Genomic DNA, 20,949 nt, shown 5'->3' on the forward strand with positions numbered 1-20,949 from the left:
ACAAACACAGGAAAAGACTGTTAACCATCACAGAAATGTAAATTAAAACCACAATGAGGTATCACCTCTTGCCTGTCAGAATGGCAGTCATCAAAGAGAACACAAGTCACCAGTGTTTGAGAGGATGTAGAGAAAAGGGGACCTTCCTACACTGTTGGCCGGAATGTAAATTGGTGCAGCCCCTATGGAAAATGGTTTGGAGGTTTCTCAAAAAACTAAAAAGAGAACTACCATGTGATCCAGTAATTCCATTCCTGGGTATATATATGCAACAAACCCCAAAACACTAATTCGAAAAGATACATGCACCCCAATATTCATAGCATTATTTACGATAGCTAAGATAAGAAAGCGACCTAGGTATCCTTTAAGAGATACGTGTTTAAAGAAGATGTGGTATACAGACACAATGGAATACTACTCAGTTATAAAAAAAAAAAAAAGAAATGGTGCAACAATATGGATGGGCTTGGAGGGTATTATACTAAGTAAAATAAGTCAGACAGAGACAAACACTGTATATCATTTATATGCAGAATCTAAAAAATAAAACTAGTAAAAATAACAAAACAGAAAGACTCACAGATACAGAGAATAAACGAGTGGTTACCAGTGGAAGAGGTGGGGAGAGGGCAAGATAGAGGTAGGGAACTAACAGGTACAACTTACTATGTACAGAATAAATAAGGTACAAGGATGAATACACAGGACATAGCCAATATTTTATAATACCTATAAATGGAATATAACCTTTAAAAATTGTGAATCATTATGCTGTACACCTAAAACTTACGTAATATTGTACCTCAACTTTTGGAAAAAATGCATACCGGAAAAAAAAAGGCTTGGGTGGAGTCTATCTTAACAAGTCTTATACCTCTGGCAGTAAAATAACAACCACCTCCAAAATCCAATTTATAAAGGATATTAAACTGACGAAAGAAAATAGGAAACAGAAGACTTCTTTCATGTAGACATACTTCTAAGTGACGTTGGTATATTTGATTTCATGTCCTGTTCTCTACTGCTTTAAAGACTGTAAAATTCTGTGAAGTGTAATTCTTGACAGGCAATCCAAATAGAACTAAGGCTTTTTTATGTGCAGGTAAATACAGTAAGTTCAATTTATATGAATCTTGGCAATAAATCATCTCAAAAAGAGATGAAACAATAAGATGCTCTGTAAGAAATACAAAATAGAGCTAGTTAAAAAAATTCAGATGTAGCACTAATACATTATAATATAAACATAATACTTTATAAGTCTCCGATGGTTAAATTTTAACTTTTGTTTCAAAAGAGTCTGTCTTGAGTTCTATCATCAATGAACTTTGGAAAAAAACCATTTACATGAAAATCAGAAAATATAGCTGTTAAAATAATATGAGTGGCATTTGCTAGTTTTCATAACTAAAATGGAATTATAATTACTTCCTTTTGAAATTATATATACGTGTATACATGTGTATCTATATGTATGTATATATATATATGATTACTGTTAAGATTTCAATTATTGAAAAACTGTTACCTAAATTTAATAAAATATGCACAACTTTTCATCTTTAAATTATTTCAAAAAGTTATTTGACAAAAGTACTTCATTAATACAATCATAAAGGCATTTCACCAGATAGGATTATAAATTCTCTAGACATTTGCATAACTTCATTTGTAGAACTTTACCAAAACTCCCTGGAAAACTGTTAGAAAGAAAAATGTGATAAAATGAGAATAGAGGCCAAATGCTTCAGCAAGTACAGATGGAAAACAAGGAAATCTTACAAAATGGTTAATGGTTAATTAAGAGTAATTTGTTCATATGAAGTAAAAAACTTTCACCTTGTTAAAATTTACTAGTGATACAGAATTTGAATATATTCCCCCCTCCCCTCGCTGAACCATGTTGTACAAGCAGAAGATCATGAAATTTTAAGTCATGTAACTCCAGAAAATAAGTCACTTTAATATATTTGTTCTTAGAGTGGAGGCCATCATTTTGAATCTCCTCTTCATAATAAACAAGATTTATGAAACCTACATAATGTTTCTCTTTAAAATCTTAACTTCACTATTCATTTCCTACTCTACACTTTTCTGGTACTTATTTATTGGCGATCACTGCAATAACTGAAACCTAACAAATTAGATGAAAGACATTTACTTTCAAAATAAACATACTTTTGCAAGTAATACTTCAGAGTAGGTACCTCAGAAACTACCATATATGTGAAAATTCAAAATTTGCTTTATCTTTTTACAATTATATATTGTATTATATATGTTATACATGTGTGTGAATATATATGTACATATAAAATATATACAATCAGATTTGAAAATGAATAAAATCTGGGTCTTTACAGAAAAGTCTTTCTACAACTCAAACAGTGGAAAACCCTTTGAACATTAAACAATTTTAACAAAAGATTATGTACAATGCTAAACAGTTTTATTTATACATACAAAATATAAAAGGAGTAGTGTTTAAAATTACAGAACTCCTTAATATTTAACGGCAGGCAATCTCAAAAAAAAATAACATTCCATTTACAAATATTTTCAAGCAATAAATATGTATTCATAAATAGTGTAAATCTGTATCAAGATTAGAAACAAAATCACAAATTTAAAGTTTATTCCTTAGTCTATGTGCAATCCATTATCTTTGTATCTTTGTTATTAGGCTACTAAATTTTTAAAAAAGTTTTAATTTGGAACCATTATGGCCTCAAAACAATACAGAAAAACTTAATGCAGTTAAAAAATATTTTTCTCCTTTAATTTTTCACATTAAAAAATTTAACCAAAGATTTAAATTTATTAACTATCTTCACGAACAAATGGCCAGTGAGGACAGTGTTATCTTCCTCCAGGAAACTTCTGAAAGGATAAAATATAGATAAAAACTAATTTATCAGTCCAGAAACAGAGAAACAAACAACAAAAAAGGTATCTTCAAGTCAGTAGTCTGTTTTTTCAGATACCATAAAACATGTGATAATTATTATTAAGCAAAGCTGGATCATCCTGGAGCAGAAAAGTGCTCTCCTACATCCAGTTGGTTGACAATATTCTTGGAAGGTTGCATAGACATTAGCTTTTAGTCAGCACTCTTATGAAGCAGCTACAAACCCAGTGGTGCAGAACTTTCCTGAAGATCAGAAAAGGTGTCATTTAATATTCATGGAACAATATCAAGAAGAGGAGGATGATACTGAAGGAGCCTAAAATTAAAAGTGAGGTGTATTAATTATTTTAGTATATTATTAATCCTTAAAAGTGTTCTCTAGTTCATGGCTATAAACGATATACAGCCTACTTATGAAGTGAGTTAGAAACACCAAGTCTTAAGAAAGTTCAATAGCCTGCTAATTGATGTGCTTTTATTGTGTCCTTTAGGACCATATTTCTAAGAGTTCTAAATTGTTATCCTCATTTTTCTGTACATCATTTAGTCACAAAAACTTACAGGACATACCAAATTGACTGCTAAAACAAAGAATTTGTGAAAAACTTTTAAAATTTTAATTAAAATTTCACTAGTTATTGGTTCATGAACATTTCTCAGCTAGAGTATATATTGCACATATTTCTCATAATTTTTCTCTTTTTTAAGCAAGCCTAGGCACCATTCAATTAAAAATACTACAAACTAAATTTCAATATTTAGAACAAAAGGCACTTGACCAGTATTAACAACTCATGAATAACTGTATTTCCATTCATAAAGCCATTCAAAGTCAAAAGTAAAGGCAACCTGTCTTTGATATTAAAATCTGCAGAATTCACAAACTTCTGAATTTAGTTTCATGCATCTTATAAACTGTATCATTAGTCAAAATCCATCAAATATTTCCATGAGTTTAAAACATAACCAGAACGAGGTTTTAAATAAATACAATTAAGCTCTGAAAATAGAAGAATATTAAAAACATAATGATTTTTCTTTAGATCATAGCTACAGAATTAAGTAACCAACATTTGGTTTTATCAATTAAGTCAAGTAGCATAAAGACTATGATAATACTCTAAAAGTACACAAAGATTTTAAAAAGTAATTATTGTTATTATTTAGGCCATTCTCACTGAAAAGGACGAACAGTAATATATATTAATTTCATAAAAGGCTTCAAAGTATGAAAAAGAGGAATATTTTCTTACACATCATCTATTGAACCAATGGAAAATGTATACATCTTATTAATCCTTATTAACTAGTTAGCAAAAACAAACACTGCTTCTTCACAACCCAGCTAACTATGTACTCTCACATGATGAATTCACTTACTAATGTAAACTGGTCATATACTTGCATGAGGTCCTCCATTTTGTATTCTTCTAGCACCACAAAATTGTCCAGATTTCCACTTGTTTTTCGTGCACAGTCATGGCAATGTACTATGTATGTCTTTTGAGAATTGCTTTCAGTAGTAGCAAAAAGAAGATCAAAAACCTCCACCTATTTTATAAGAGAAAAAGCACTGAACAGAGACAGCTGAATTTATGTGCACAACTTATAAAACTATGGAATTCTACTTTACATGAAAATGTGGACAGTTATTTTTGTCTAAATGCTGGGACTTAACAAAGCCAGAGGGTTGTATGTTTGAGATACCAGGTTTATTTTGTAAGACATCCAAAGACAAGGGTAATGTTATATATTTAGAGATTAAACTAATGGAATGAAATCCTAGTTATAATCACTAATTAAAGTTTAATCAAACATTTACAAGGATCAGCCTATTTTTATTTTCCTCAGAATATCAGAACAAAAATAGAAAAAAGAGATAAATGATTTTCTTTTTACTTTTTCATAATAGTATTCATAGTGTTCTGGTTTTGGTTGTCTCTCTCTCCTCACACTGAGCTCCACAAAGGTTGTCACTAAACTATTTTATTCATTTTTGGACTCTTAGATATCATAGTGCTTAGTTTGGAAGCAAACCAAACCAAAATAATAATAATAATAATAAAAGTAAAGGAAAAAAAGGAAACAAAACACTTGAATGAACATGATGAGATTATTTTCAAGAGCCCTAAACTCAAGGATGACTAATAAAGGGTGTTCACTTGTAAGCCTACTATATTAAGGAAAGTAAGTACAGGGTGTATTCATGAACTTTACCATACCGAGAGACAGTAAGTGCATCTTAGAAAGAATGTGGAGTTGCAATGACTCAGCCAGGAAAGTGGATAATAGATAGAATACTTGTTTTCATATACAGAATAGATTCTTATTTATCTGAGGTATAATACCTAACCAGAATCTGTTTGGCCTTATAATAATATACTTCAATAAGGCTATACAATATTAAAATAGCTAACAGATTTAATCAGTATATCTCATAAGTGTAACACAATTTCAAGATCTAGTTCAGAACTTTCCAAGTTCTAGGCAAGTGATCTGATTTCTGTTTGACTTGTTCAGTTATTAGAAACTCATCACCTCAAAGATGTTGGAACAACCTAATTAAACTTAAAAGCTTTTGCACAGCAAAAAAAAAATCCCATAAAAGATACGAAAAGACAGCACTCAGAATGGAAGAATATTTGCAAACGAAGCAACTGACAAGGGATTAATCTCCAAAATACACAAATAGCTCATGCAGCTCAGTATCAAAAAAACAAGCAACCCAAACAAAAAATGGGCGGAAGACCTAAATAGACATTTCTCCAAAAAAATGACCATACAGATGGCTAAGAGGCACATGAAAAGATGCTCAACATCACTAATTATTAGGAAATGCAAATCAAAACTACAATGAGGTATCACCTCACACCAGTTAGAATGGGCATCATCAGAAAATCTACAAACAACAAATGCTGGAGAGGGTGTGGAGAAAAGGGAACCCTCTTGCACTGTTGGTGGGAATGTAAATTGATACAGCTACTATGGAGAACAGTATGGAGGTTCCTTAAAAACTAAAAATAGAATTACCATATGATCCAGCAATCCCCCTACTGGGCATATACCCAGAGCAAACAGTAATTCAAAAAGACACATGCACCCCAATGTTCACTGCAGCCCTATTTACAATAGCCAGGACATGGAAGCGACCTAAATGTCCAATGACAGATGAATGGATAAAGAAGATGTGGTACATAAATACACTGGAATATTATTCAGCCATAAAAAGGAATGAAACCGGGTCATTTGTAGAGACGTGGATGGACCTAGAGTCTGTGACACAGAATGAAGTCAGTCAGCAAGAGAAAAACAAATATAGTATACTAACGCATATATGTGGCATCTAGAAAACTGGTACAGATGAATTTATATGCAGAACAGGAACAGGGATGCTGTATAGAGAACGGGCATGTGGACACGGGGGAAAGCAGAGGGTACAACGAATTGGGAGATCAGGATTGACATAAATACACTACAATGTGTGAAACAAATAGCTAGTGGAAACCTGTTGTATAGCACAGGGCTCAGTGCTCTGTGGTGACCTCCTAGTTGCATGGGATGGTGGGGTAGAAGAGGGGTCCAAGAGGGAGGGGATATATGTATACATATAGCTGATTCACTTCATTGTACAGCAGAAACTAACACAACATTGTAAAGCAATTACAAAAAAATGCAGAGTTCATAAGGTTTTCTTTTACTATGAATAGGCAGTAACATACTTTAGCGACCCCAGTTAAAAAAGTTGCGTTTCTTCAACTTGTCATCATTTGTCATTTGATCAACTATCCTATTGATTTTACTTTCTAAACACTTCTCCCTTTCTTCTCCCTTTCTTTTATATCCCTAACACTACCTATGAGTCTCAGCCCTCCGTTAAGTTCTCTTAACACCATTCTAGGGATTTCCCTGGCAGTCCAGTGGTTAAGACTACGTGCTTTCACTGCAGGAGGCATGGGTATGATCTGGGATCTAAGATCCCACACGCCTCGTGATGCAGCCAAACAAACAAACAAAAAAAACCAAATAAAACAAACACACTACCCATTCTAGTAGTCTCCCAACTAGCCTCTTCACTTTCTACCTCCATCCTCTTCAATAATCAACTACCACTCCTCCCTGAAACACGTATCTTTACTTAAGAGTCCCTTGCTCTAAAACTTTTAATGACCTTAGAATAAACATCAGATTCCTTAAATTCAAGATGCTCGCAAGCTACACACCATCTCTTACACATTCTGAAAATATGTGCTACATTTTCTAGCCACACTGAATTACTTAACCTCTTTATTATGTACACCACGTATTTCCCCATCTGTAAAATCTAATGATGCTTTATTCTCCAATTCAAGCCATTTTTCACCTGCTGAAATCAAATTCATCCTTCAAGGGGCTTTGATGGTAATGTTAGAAAATCATTTTTCGTAAATATTTGTATAGTAGTCTGTATATATGCCCATAGTCATTACGGGTTCATATATATCACATTTAGTTGTTAACAAACTGTATTATCCAAGTAGAATATAAGCTCCTCCAGAACAGCTACCACATCTTTATCTTTGTACTTTTTACAAGTCTTGGTCACAAGAGAAAAAAATTAAAAATTAATGAAATTAACTAGAAAGGACTTAACACTTATCAGCCTAGGCCTATACTGAAATAGATCCAGTTTGCTGGCAACTGTGCACTTACTACGAATTGTTCCTGATTTAAAATCTGAGATGATAATCATCTGGTAAGAAGATACAACACAAACACCACTGTTAGGAGACACTTCTGAGTTAATATTTAATGAAATATTATACCATCAAATGAAAATTTAATACAATTGCTATGATAGTCAATTTCAATAAAATACATTAAAGTATAGGTAAATTTATAATTAAAAAACAAAAGAAACCAAACCTTAGAGAAACCACAACAAAACTGTCAATAAGAAGTTACCTCGCAAATGCTACAGTAATGCGCTGGTTCATCATTTGTCCGCCCATGCCATATAACCTCTTTTCCTGCTGTAATAAGAGCTTCCCTCAGTGTCTGACACTGCTTTAGAATTTTCATAAGACAATACCTATTATGGAGAAAAATTATTGTGACAACTGAATACTGAGTATTCTTAGCACAAAAGAAACACCAAATAGAAATAACTTTGACATTCTTGGTTCTAAGGTCTATTCACATAATTTTCCTTTTTTTCAATTTTTCAGGTCTAGTAGGCCTAACAATGATAATACTTAAAGCACTGAAAGTTGAGAACTAATATTTGAATATAAAAATACAATGTTCTTAAGTCTACCAAAAAAAACCTCACATCTTATTTGAAGATATATTCTTACTTTTTACGTCAATTTAGACAACTGAGAGAGTTTCCCTAAGAGTGAATTTCTTCATCTTTGAAATGACCAGTCTGAACTGCAGGCTGACTTTTGATTATAGTAAGGTAAGAAGGTACATATTTACATCTAGATACAACAGAATTATTTTTATATAATTGATTTTAAAATTCTGGATTATGTAAAAAATTATCTATGAATTATGATATAAAATTAGTTTAACTATAGTACTAAAGGAAAAAAGGGTATTATTGTTTCAGTTTAAATTTGAAGGTAGTATAATAGAATCTTTATATTAACACAAACTCTTTTGTAATTTATACTTTCCTTACGTGCATACTTGATGCTAACAATATATTGAATTCTCACAAAAAGTGCTAATTTTTCTATAATTTGCTGTCACTGCTCAGAATTGTCTATTACAGTTGCCACAAATGTGGCAACAATGGGAACTTTGAGAACTCTCAAAGTTCTCCTTTGAAGGCAGAGCTGGACTAGTTGATCTATAAGGTACATTTCAACTCTAAAATTATCCTAAAAAGCACAAAATTGGTTTAGCAAAAATGATGTCACAACAATGTCTGTGAATAGTATAACCCCCTGGAATAATGATCAGACTAACTTGGAGCTCTTTGATATACTGAATTGCTACTAACTTAGAATTTGGAACGTATTATTATTACATAAACTATTATTTGAAAGAAATGATATTACATTAACAGTATCTGAAACTATCTTATCTTTATAGGCTTTTAGTCTTTCTTTCCCATTAGAATGTAGGATTAATGAGAGCAAAGGCTTTGTCTATTTTGTTACCTGCAGTAGGACTGTGCCAGGTATAGAGTAGGTATATAATAAATATTTGATTACTAAGCAAGTAAGTAAATTCTACAATATGATAAGTAATAGCAGATTTAGATTCCCTTAATTTATATTTCTATGCTATTTGTTATTTGCCAGGTTAAACTATTATTATCCGTTTTTTAAAATCAAAGAATAAGTCTGGAGTAAATTTACTTTAAGTAAAAACTTGTTCATTTATTTAAAAACATAAAAAGTATAATAATATTAAATCTAAACTTGCATGAAAATTTTCTTGAGTATCATATAAAATCATACCACTTTCAATCTGCCTAGACAAATTCTTTTCAGTTTTTAAGAAACAAAGCCATGCCTTACCTGTATTTGTATATCGAAGTAAGAAAAGCTTTGGTGTGTTTGTGTGTGTGTGTTTGAAAGAAGTGCTAGGACAAGCAAGAAGTAAAAATTCAGTTCTGGAAAGAAAATATATATCAAACTAGACATACAGCATTCCTTGATGTCCTCCTCCTACCCCTCTCCAATATGGTTTCACCTCTGGGACTAGACATCTTTTCACATAAGTACTGCTTCAAAATATTTATTTCACAGGAAAATAATGACTAAAACTCTGCAAATTTTTATTTGCACAGACAGCAATGCTCATAAACTTAACAATGCTATCATGTGGGAAAATAAAATGTTAACATTTTATTCATGAAGATAGCATTCATGAAGGGTTACATACATCAGGCCACCTAAGTTTTATGCTACCTAAGCCCACTGTCAGAGGCCTTATTGTCCATCCCATTTTACAAACAAGGAAAATGGAGAACAGAAGGGTGAAATTTCCCAAAATAAGATCCCAAATGATGCAGATAGATACTGGAATAAATAAAAGTTAGGCTGACTCAATATTAAAGTCTTTCTGACAACAATCTCAGACTGTCACCACAATTTTAGTAGATGGTACGGAAATTAAAAACCAAGAGATGCCTTGCCTTTTCCAGCCTATCTTACTGACAGAGGCATGTAAAAAAAGTGAGCCTAATATATGGTGATAATTGTGAGCATACTACGAATCACTGTAACTGGCTTCATTTACCATTCAACTGCATAAAGAACACTTGCTATTTATATTACAAAGTTGAATCAGTACCAAAAGATCTCATCTACTACATTATCGTTTAATTCCTTTCAAGGATTTTATCAAAAGGAATGCTCTAATATTAATGAACATATGAGTTGCATGAAAATGAAGAAAATCAAAGCACTGTAATAAATTTCAAATATCTTCAAATATTAATTATAAATTGAAGAGTGAGGATTCCCTTAAACTTTCAATCAACTCATTTTTTAATTAAAACCAAGAAAGAAGAAATATTTATTTTGGAGAATACAGATAAAAATCAAGAATAAACAACAACTCCATTACCTGTATTTTAAGCTTTAAAGTACATATTTAGTGTCCCCTCATGATACATAAATGATAATACTTAGAAATAGGGAAGGAAATTATTTTTCAGCTATCCAAGGAAAAATATATCCACTCAACTTAACTCCAATCTCAAATAGTGACCAAAGAAACAGTATTATATATCTCCTGATATGATACAAATAGAAAACACATTATCTCTTTTCAAAAATGTTTAACCTGAATCTAATGTAAGGAAACACCCAGACAAACCCAACATGTGAAACATTATAAAACGCACCTGGCCTGGTCTCTTCAAATAAAAAGACAATGTCATTAAGAATGGTTCTTGGGCTTCCCTGGTGGCACAGTTGTTAAGAATCTGCCTGCCAATGCAGAGGACACGGGTTCGAGCCCTGGTCTGGGAAGATCCCACATGCCGCAGAGCAGCTAAGCCCATGCGCCACAACTACTGAGCCTGCGCGTCTGGAGCCTGTGCTCCGCGACAATGAGAAGCCCGCGCACTGCGATGAAAAGTACCGCCCGCTCACCGCAACCAGAGAAAGCCTGAGCATAGAAACGAAGACCCAACAGTCAAAAATAAAATCAATTAATTAATTAATTTAAAAAAAAAAAAACCGTTCTTAAAAGAGACCAAAAAGACATGACATGATTGAACGAGTCCAAAAAGAACAGCCAAATACTATATTCAACGTGAACTTTGAATGACTCTAAATTGGGAATAAGAGTGAACTAAAGAGAAGCGATACCTTTTAAAGAACTATTTGGACAGGTGATAAATTTTAACTACAGATAATATGATATTCTGATTTTAGTTATCTTAGGTGTGACAAAGCTACTATGGGTATGAATGGTAAGGCCCTTATTTTTAAAAGATGTAGAATAAATTAGGCAGGATTCCATAGATAGTAAGTAAATGTGGTAAAAACTTAAATGGTAAACTAAGATGAAAACTCTATCAGTATTCAGTGTACTATTCTCCAACTTTTCTGCAGGGCTGAAAAAGTTTATACAATAATATAATTCAACTTGTGTAATTCAATTTGTGTAGTGCAGCTATGTCTTGTGGTAAAATTTACATTAAAAAAATATATATCTTAATATGGAAAGATACAGGAGTTGAGTAAATTAAAATAAGACATCAGTGGACTTAAACTTTAAGTACTCTTAATGCAGGCTTTCTGTGATGTTTTAAAAATAGCTAATAGTTCAGACACCTCAGCATCTCAAATCTTAGCAGGAATTATATATAAGCTAGCTCCAGCTATCAGTCCTCTATACTAGGCAACAGAGCTATCTACCCCTCTGAGTGTTTACAGAAATTTTTCTTTAAACATTCTATGAAGACTTTAAATTCTGCATGTTGAAAAAGCCAGGCTGTAACATCACTATCAATATCTAACTCATTCCTCTCCTTATTCTTTAGCCACAATCTCAGTGACAAGAGCCAATGCTGTGTAACAATCCCGAATCAAGCAAAACAGATGCCTCCCTTATCTCAACCATTCAACCATGAAATATATCTTATTTTATTCTCTAAATTCTGGCTGCCTCTTGTCTGAACGGTAGTAATTACCTTTCAATTCATGCCTATATTCTTCCTATCTTCATCATACTGTGGCCAACTGATTTAACCTCCAAATTTGATATTTTTACTTCCAAAATTAAAAATTCTTCTCATTAGCAACTGTTGCTGGTGTGAAACCTACCTGAAATTTTTAGCCAAACAGTTTATATATGTTCCATAACTATTATGAATGAACAAGTTGAGCTTAACTGCAAAGACACAGTTTTAATTCTGATCCACATCAGGAGAAATTCAGTTCAGTTGTAACATAAAGGATTTGTCAAAAAGTTTTGACAGTAATTTAAGTCAAAAGAGAAATTTCTACACTGAGATCAACTATTAGAGTGATTCCTCGAGGTTTAGGATTAAAATCTTTGAAGTCAAGTCCGTTGCATTCTAAAATGACAGACAATAATAATCAACATAATGAATATGCTTTTCACTCATGATTTTCCTTGCTGCCATTTTTAGGTGGTATCTGGAAGAATATGAAATAAAGTACAAATGAAGATTAGTCCAATATAGTAAATTGGCTAAGTCGTAGAAATCTGAAAAGATGTACTAAATCACTAAGTCACACAAAAGGCTTTCTAGCTTTAGAAGGCACTGATACCAAACTTGAACTAACTACAAAGGAAAAAAAAATTAGGCATCTTACAGAGTAGTTTAAGAAAAGAAAGATAATTCAGTCTTAAACCAACAAAGAAATCAGTAGTTGGCAAGTGGAAATACCCTTGCCATTTTAAAATCACATAGTGCAAATACAAACTAAGTGGCAAAGCACTTATAGTTTAGTTACACCAAGTATTCCTAAGGTTTGTAAAACTCAGTTGGTGTTTAAAACAGGCTACTATAGTTATTACGTAGCTCATTTACAGTGCCCATTCACGTTTCACTACAGAATTATTAATGTGCTTAAGAATGCTGTCCTATACCCTGCTAGTATGGGTGGTAGGGAAAAATATGTATCTTTTTTTTTTAATTTTTGGCTGCACTGGGTCTTCACTGCTGTGCCCATACTCCCTCTAGTTGCGGTGAGCAGGGGCCACTCCCCACTGCAATGCACAGGCTTCACGGGCTTCTCATTGCGGTGGCCTCTCCTGCCGTGGAGAGCAGGCTCCATGTGCGCGGGCTTCAGTAGTTGTAGCACACAGGCTCTAGAGCGCAGGCTCAGTAGTTGTGGCTTGCAGGCTCTAGAGCGCAGGCTCAGTAGTTGTGCTGCACGGGCCCAGCTGCTCCACAGCATGTGGGATCTTCCCAGACCAGGGCGTGAACCCACGTCCCCTGCACTGGCAGGCGGATTCCAACCACTGCACCACCAGGGAAGCCTCAAAGTACGTGTCTTTTTAAAACCAAAGAACGGAACTATAACCTAGAGTATTTCCTCTGTAAAGTTTTTCCTGAATTCTCTCTTCAAACAGCCGTCCTCTATGCTCCCCCATTGTACCTTAGCAACAGTTCCATTAAAGCAAAGAGTACGTTTTTCAATAGCTGTGCAAAGAGTAGATTGTTTCTAATAGTTAGCACCCAAAAAATTGATCACACCTTTCAAAGCATCCTGCAAAGTACCTAGGCACCCAGTTGGTTCACAATAAACACTGACTGAATTAAAGAATAGAAAGATCTCTTTACACCTCAGTAGATGACCCTGGTAAATATTTCTTATTTTCTTTTTGGTTGATTTGCTATACTTAAGCATACTATATTTAGCTACAAACCAACTATAAAGAGGTTTAAAATAGTAAACATGGTCGTAAAAATAGAATATTTAAGCATACATCTAAAAGTAGTGTGAGAAATGACTATCAAGAGAGGTGGAGGTGAGGGAGTGTCAAATTCTTTCAGTAATTCATGTGCTAGGTTTAAAAAGGTAGATTCTCAAGAATTCTACAATTGTGATGTCTTGTATTTAAAATGGCTAGTCACTGGTTACCTCAACCAAGTAGTTTCAGGGATACATCAAAGTGAAAAGCCATACTGCTATGAATGGAGGAAAGAAAAAGATGCCCAAAGCTAACACATCAAATGACTCAAAGCAAAGGGAAGAATTACAAGAAAGAAACTGTTTAGGAATCAACACAGCACACAAAACAGGTTAAATTAATACCACCTCCTTTTGACAGGATTTGAGGACAAAAGCAATGATATGGATACAATAATTAAACAGCAAAAAAACTTCTGGGAAGACAACAAAAACGATAAATCTTTGTTATTTCTTTAATAACATATTCTCATTGCTCTCCTGCCTCTCTCTGTTCATTCTCTTATCTAGTTCCTCATTTTTCCTGTTCTTAAATACAGCTACTCTTTGAAGTTCTATTCCTCATTGTTAGTTCTCTTCCTGTAAAGGTAATAATCACAAAATAGTAGGTAAAACACTCCCCAGTTAGTTGGCTCCTGCTTTGCTCTCTGAAGTTATTTCCCATAGCTTTTTCTAAAATCTGTTTCCATCTTCTCAGTCTTGCTACTGCCCCAAATGAAGTGATGTGTAACAATTACAAACAAAGACCTTCCTCCTGAACCAATATAGGTGTTTTAAAATGCTGATTCTGCACCTAACTAGATAGGCAACCTAAGCCCGGTGTAACTGAAATAATTTTTGTTCAGCACTTAGAATAAAACTTAGTAAGATTACAAAGTACTACTGGACATCTAAAACCTACTTAATATGGAAACCCAAAGGGATATTTCATTCATTCTTTTCCCACAACAAATTCTCTACTCTTTCCTTCTCCTATACCTTCGTCCTTCACATAAATTACCTTGCTTTTCCAAAGAACAGCTCCCCGCAAACATCCCTGACTGTAGGATCCAAGATATATAGCATTAACATTTAAAAAAATTAGGATATTATTATTTTTTTACTGAGTTGTAATTGATGTCATTGATACATTTTAAAATCTACAACTTTTAATCCATGTATTTACATGCTCTACAACTTTTGCCCTCCTACCTCCACTGTCTCTCACCATCTTCCCTAAATGAAGACAGGAATTTGCACAGAATATTTATAAATCTTCAGGGCTCAGCCCAGTTCCATCTATTCAGCTAGTACTCAAATATCTATAAAGCTAGTACTCAAATATCTATTAAATGAAAGACACTGCAAATAAGAGTTGGTGGTGAATGAAAGTACATTTTGAGAGATGGCTGAATGACCCTGGTTAACATTTTTAATCAGAGTGATAACAAAAAGAGGAGCTAATTAAACAGAGACAACTAAAGGTGGAAGTAGAATTCTGAAATTATAATAAATGCAGTCAATATTCAAAATGATTCCATATTTTATAAGGAAGTATTAAAAAACTCTACAAGAAACACAGCACCAATAAGTAAATATATTCACTTAGGGTATTAAATATATTTTTTAAAATGTGTAAGGAAAATATGGATGAAAACTATTTCCAGTAATTTAAATAGAAGAAAACCTGGATTTGTATACTCAAGTCCAATATTAAGACAACTGCTACGACAAAGAAAACGTAATTTAAAATGCCACCATAGAAAAATGGGAACATTTCCATTCATGGAAGGCAAGACTTGGTGTCCTGCATTTTAAATACTGATAGAGACACTGACACAGTGGAAGGGGTCTAGAAGATGTTGAGAACAATGAGGGTAGAGAATGAAAATGACAGAAGTGAGAGATGTTTTAAGTTTATGAACTAGAGATAACAAAACCACAAGATGATAATTGTCTTTTCTTGCTTCCTTTTTCCTTATCTCACTATCCAATCTATGTGTAAACATTTGACAACAGACTGCAGTGTGATACTTCTTCCCAGTTCCACTGATACAATCAAAATCCAGGTTAGTCTGGATTTCTGCAATTGACTTATAACTGTTCTCTTTAGTTCTAATCTTCCATTCTCCAATCCTTTTTCCACAAAGTAATAGACAGATTCACATTTTTAAAATGTAAATCAACATCTATCCCTCTCCTTCTTCTACACACACACACAATTAGTACCTAAACTATTTAACAGTGCCTACACATCTATAATTTCGTACCTCACCATTTTCATGAACTCATGAAAATGAGTTCACAGCTATTCCCCTCCTTCACTCTGTTACAGCCATTTCTGTCTCATAAATACACCAAAGTTGTTCTCATTTAAGACTTTCACTTGTTTTGGGGGCCTGAAATGCTTTATCCTAGCTCTTCTTCTAGTGTCTCCTTTTTATGATTCCGATCCAAGTATGGAAACCATGCTCTCAGAAGCCACTTGAACAAAAAGTGCAGCATTCTTCACCCCCTAACCAAAAAACAAACAAATATGCAAAAATAAATTTTACTCATATTACTTAACAGTAACTTATTTATCTGTTTGGGAATTTGTCTGTCTGGCTTCACTACAGATTAAACCTCACAAAGGAAGAGATTTAGTTTTATACTCTGCAGTATTTATTTTATTGCCAAGAACAGCATCAAGCATAGAGTATGTGGTGCTCAAATACTTGTTGAATGTTATTCGTTTTGCATAAGTCCTAAAAAAATCTGGGGCATTGAGACAAAAAGTACATTTTGGATCAGCCTATGAATATATTCATGAATTAGAGCTGAGGTAATGACCATACTGAGGAAGTTACCAAATGACCACCCATAAATTGTGGATTTTTAATAGGAATTACTCTGTTAGTTAAAAATTTGAATAACATTCTTTCAAACTTTTCTAACTTTACTTCTCAAACATTTAACAAAAAGGAATGAATCAATAAGTAAAACAGTGCATAGGCACATTACCCTGACCCTGCAATTTCTGTTTGGATATATTGGTTAGAACAAAATTTTGAAAATAAGTTTGAAATTGTTTAAAATTAGCCAGCATTATTTTTAAAGATACTGGTTTGGGAGACACTGTAAATCTCCCTCTCCCATTCACAAAGTTCATGAACATAAACAGGCCCTGAAGTGACTTAAGAACAACTAAAAAAATTACTGGTTTAACTATTTAGCCTGTAATTTCCCAAATTCATTTCAGCAGAGTTATTGTTCATTAGTGATGGATGGGGGGAGGAGAAGGGCAAGAAAAGCATGTAAACTGAAATCTGAAGAAGCACTAAGTGGCACTGCTTGAAAAAATGTACAAGCAGAAACATCATGGTTCCATTCCATACCACTGCAATAAAGCAAATATTGCAATAAGGCAAGTCACACAATTTTCTGGTTTCGCAAAAGTTATGTTTACTATGTATGGTAGTCTGTTAAGTCTGCAATAGCATTATATCAAAAATAACAATGCATACACCTTAATTAAAAATACTTCATTGGGCCTTCCCTGGTGGCGCAGTGGTTGAGAGTCTGCCTGCCAATGCAGGGGACATGGGTTCAAGCCCTGGTCTGGGAAGATCCCACATGCCGTGGAGCAACTGGGCCTGTGAGCCACAATTACTGAGCCTGCGCGTCTGGAGCCTGTGCTCCGCAACAAGAGAGGCCGCGATAGTGAGAGGCTCACGCACCACGATGAAGAGTGGCCCCCGCTTGCCGCAACTGGAGAAAGCCCTTGCACAGAAACAAAGACCCAACACAGCCATAAATAAAATTAAAAAAAAAAAAAAAAAAACTTCATTGCAAGAAAAATTGCTAATCAGCATGTGAATCTTCAGCAAGTCATAATCTTTTTACAATAGTAACATCAAAGAGCACTAATCATAGATCACTGCAGGAAATATAGTAATAAAGAAAAAATCTGAAGTATTGTGAGAATTACCAACATGAGACACAAAGAAAGAAAGTGGGCAAGTGCTCCTGAAAAGATGGTGCTGACAGACTTGTTCTCTATAGGGTTGCCACAAACCCTCAATTTGTAGAAAACAATATCTGCAAAGAGCAGTAAGGCAAAGAGCAATAAAATGAGGTATGCCTGTATTCTAAATATACTTACAAAAGAAATGGAACAGAAACTAGGTTAATAAATCAGAAATTACTAGAATATATATATTCAAATTGTTTATCTACTAAATTTGTAATGAGTGGTTCAAGAAGGTAAGGGGATGATTTAATTATGGCAGAAAATTTAAATAGTTAAAACACTTTTTTAAATGCTAATTTCTTTATGAGATATTTTTATTTTATTATCATTCTCACTCCCTGTGCTGCAGGCAGACATCAAATATTAAAACTAAAGATACCCCAGGACGTCATTTTGGTCAGAGGGTAAGGGAAAGCACAGATGTGTGAATTTACTGGTAAAGACTCATGTATGCCTTCATTCCTCTTTGTACCACAACAATCTGTCTATCTGGAAAGAAAAAATATTTTTTTACATGCAAATGCTCTTATTTTGTCAAGATTTCTCAACCACTTTATCATCTGATGTCAACTGATATAATTCTTTGGGGTAAAAATAATTAGGAAACACTCTTCACCATATTCCCTATCCCCACCACCACCCCCAAAAGAGGAACTATAGCAATTTTGGAAAGTACTTACTTAATCATTTCAAAAAGCTGGGGATCTGAGACTTTGATATTTCGTGCCATATTCCAGGAGAGATGAACCATGGGTACCACTGACTTCACACTTTGCAATTTGTTCCACTCATACCGTTCTACTGCCAGTTTATACTGGCAGGCTAGGAGGAAAAAAAATTTTTTTTAAGTTATAAAGCAAACTAACAAAATATATGAACATAATCATTATGACCTCTCAGGTGACCATTTTAACAGCAATTCTGAAAAACTAAAAACACTAAAAAACTGTTTTATAGGTTGCAGGATACACAATGCACAGAAATCTCTTGCATTCTTATACACTAATGATGAAAAATCTGAAAGAGAAATTATGGAAACACTCCCATTTACCACTGCAACAAAAAGAATAAAATACCTGGGAATATACTTACCTAGGGAAAGAAAAGACCTGTATGCAGAAAACTATAAGACACTGATGAAAGAAATTAAAGATGATACAAACAGATGGAGAGATATACCATGTTCTTGGATTCGAAGAATCAACAATGTGAAAATGACTCTACTACCCAAAGCAATCTACAGATTCAGTGCAATCCCTATCAAACTACCAATGGCATTCTTCACAGAATTAGAAGAAAAAAATCTTACGATTTGTACAGAAACACAAAAGACCCCGAATAGCCAAAGCAATCTTGAGAAAGAAAAACACCATACCAGAGCTGGAGGAATCAGGCTCCTGGACTTCAGACTATATTACAAAGCTACAGTAATCAAGACAGTATGGTACTGGCACAAAAAAAGAAATATAGATCAATGGAACATCATAGAAAGCCCAGAGATAATCCCATGCATCTTCGGTCATCTTATCTATGACAAAGGAGGCAAGAATACAGAGTGGAGAAAAGACAGTCTCTTCAATAAGTGGTGCTGGGAAAACTGGACAGCTACATGTAAAAGAATGAAATTAGAACACTCCCGAGCACCATACACAAAAATAAACTCAAAATGGATTTGAGACCTAAATGTAACACCAGACACTATAAAACTCTTAGAGGAAAACATAGGAAGAACACTCTTTGACATAAATCACAGCAAGATCTTTTTAGATCCACCTCCTAGAGTAATGGAAATAAAAACAAAAATAAACAAATATGGACCTAATGAAACTTAAAAGCTTTTACACAGCAAAGAAAACCATAAACAAGACCAAAAGACATCCCTCAGAATGCGAGAAAATATTTGCACATGAAGCAACTGACAAAGGATTCATCTCCAAAATATATAAACAGCTCATGCAGCTCAGTAAAGAAACAAACAACCCAATCCAACAATGGGCAGAAGACCTAAATAGACATTTCTCCAAAGAAGATATACAGATTGCCAACAAACACATGAAAGAATGCTCAACATCATTAATTATTAGAGAAATGCAAATCAAAACTACAATGAGGTATATCACCTCACACCAGTTAGAATGGGCATCATCAGAAAATCTACAAACAACAAATGTTGGCGAGTCTGTGGAGAAAAGGGAGCCCTCTTGCACTGTTGGTGGGAATGTAAATTGATACAGCCACTATGGAGAACAGTATGGAGGTTCCTGAAGAAACTACAAATAGAACTACCATATGATCCAGCAATCCCACTACTGGGCATATACCCTGAGAAAACCATAGTTCAAAAAGAGTCATGTACCAAAATGTTCATTGCAGCTCTATTTACAATAGCCAGGTCATGGAAGCAACCTAAATGCCCATCAACAGACGAATGGATAAAGAAGTTGTGGTACATATATACAATGGAATATTACTCAGCCATAAAAAGGAACGAAATTGAGTCATTTGTTGCGATGTGGATGGACCTAGAGACTGTCATACAGAGTGAAGTAAGTCAGAAAGAGAAAAACAAATATCGTATATTAACACATGTATGTGGAACCTAGAAAAATGGTACAGATGAACCGGTTTGCAGGTCAGAAGTTGAGACAGAGATGTAGAGAACAAACGAAAACGAAAAACACCAATGGGTGAAAAGTGCGGTGGGGTGGGGATGGTGGTGTGCTGAACTGGGAGATTGGTACTGACATGTATACACTGAAGTGTATAAAATTGATGACTAATAAGAACCTGCAGTATAAAAAAACAAACAAACAAAAAACAACTAATACTAAACTTTCTTTTAGTTATTTGTATGGAAATATGTAAATATAAATGTTTCAGACATTACATGAAATTTCTAAAAATCTTGTATGTTCTGGTATAATGTTATAAGTCATAATTCTAGTTATTACTTTAAAATGTATATCTCAGGGCTTCCCTGGTGGCACAGTGGTTGAGAATCTGCCTGCCAATGAAGGGGACACGGGTTCGAGCCCTGGTCTGGGAAGATCCCACATGCCGCGGAGCAACTGGGCCTGTGAGCCACAATTACTGAGCCTGCGCGTCTGGAGCCTGTGCTCCGCAACAAGAGAGGCCGCGATAGTGAGAGGCCCGTG

The 20,949-nt window shown here is 34.1% G+C and overlaps 1 protein-coding gene across 29 annotated transcripts in view; it reads right to left on the minus strand.

The window, feature by feature from the left end:
• Positions 1-511: 511 nt before the first annotated feature.
• Positions 512-20,949, minus strand: part of LOC309653428 (lysine-specific demethylase 6A-like) — a 164,280-nt gene continuing 143,842 nt past the window's right edge. For 16 of the 29 annotated variants that reach the window (XM_082448076.1, XM_082448065.1, XM_082448068.1 and 13 more), the window contains 4 exons: positions 18,475-18,616; positions 7,853-7,979; positions 4,317-4,462; positions 512-3,154 (listed from right to left, as the gene is read on the minus strand). In XM_082448076.1, the coding sequence (XP_082304202.1) occupies positions 3,097-3,154; positions 4,317-4,462; positions 7,853-7,979; positions 18,475-18,616 (473 nt within the window). In that variant the 3' untranslated portion in view covers positions 512-3,096. Of the gene's footprint in view, positions 3,228-4,291; positions 4,463-7,852; positions 7,980-18,474; positions 18,617-20,949 lie in introns of all 29 variants that reach the window. The other 13 variants (XM_082448080.1, XM_082448074.1, XM_082448087.1 and 10 more) reach the window with 8 other exon arrangements.

Source organism: Balaenoptera physalus (genome assembly GCF_965194825.1).
Source record: "Balaenoptera physalus genome assembly, chromosome: Y".
Classification (NCBI taxonomy): Eukaryota; Metazoa; Chordata; class Mammalia; order Artiodactyla; family Balaenopteridae; genus Balaenoptera; species Balaenoptera physalus.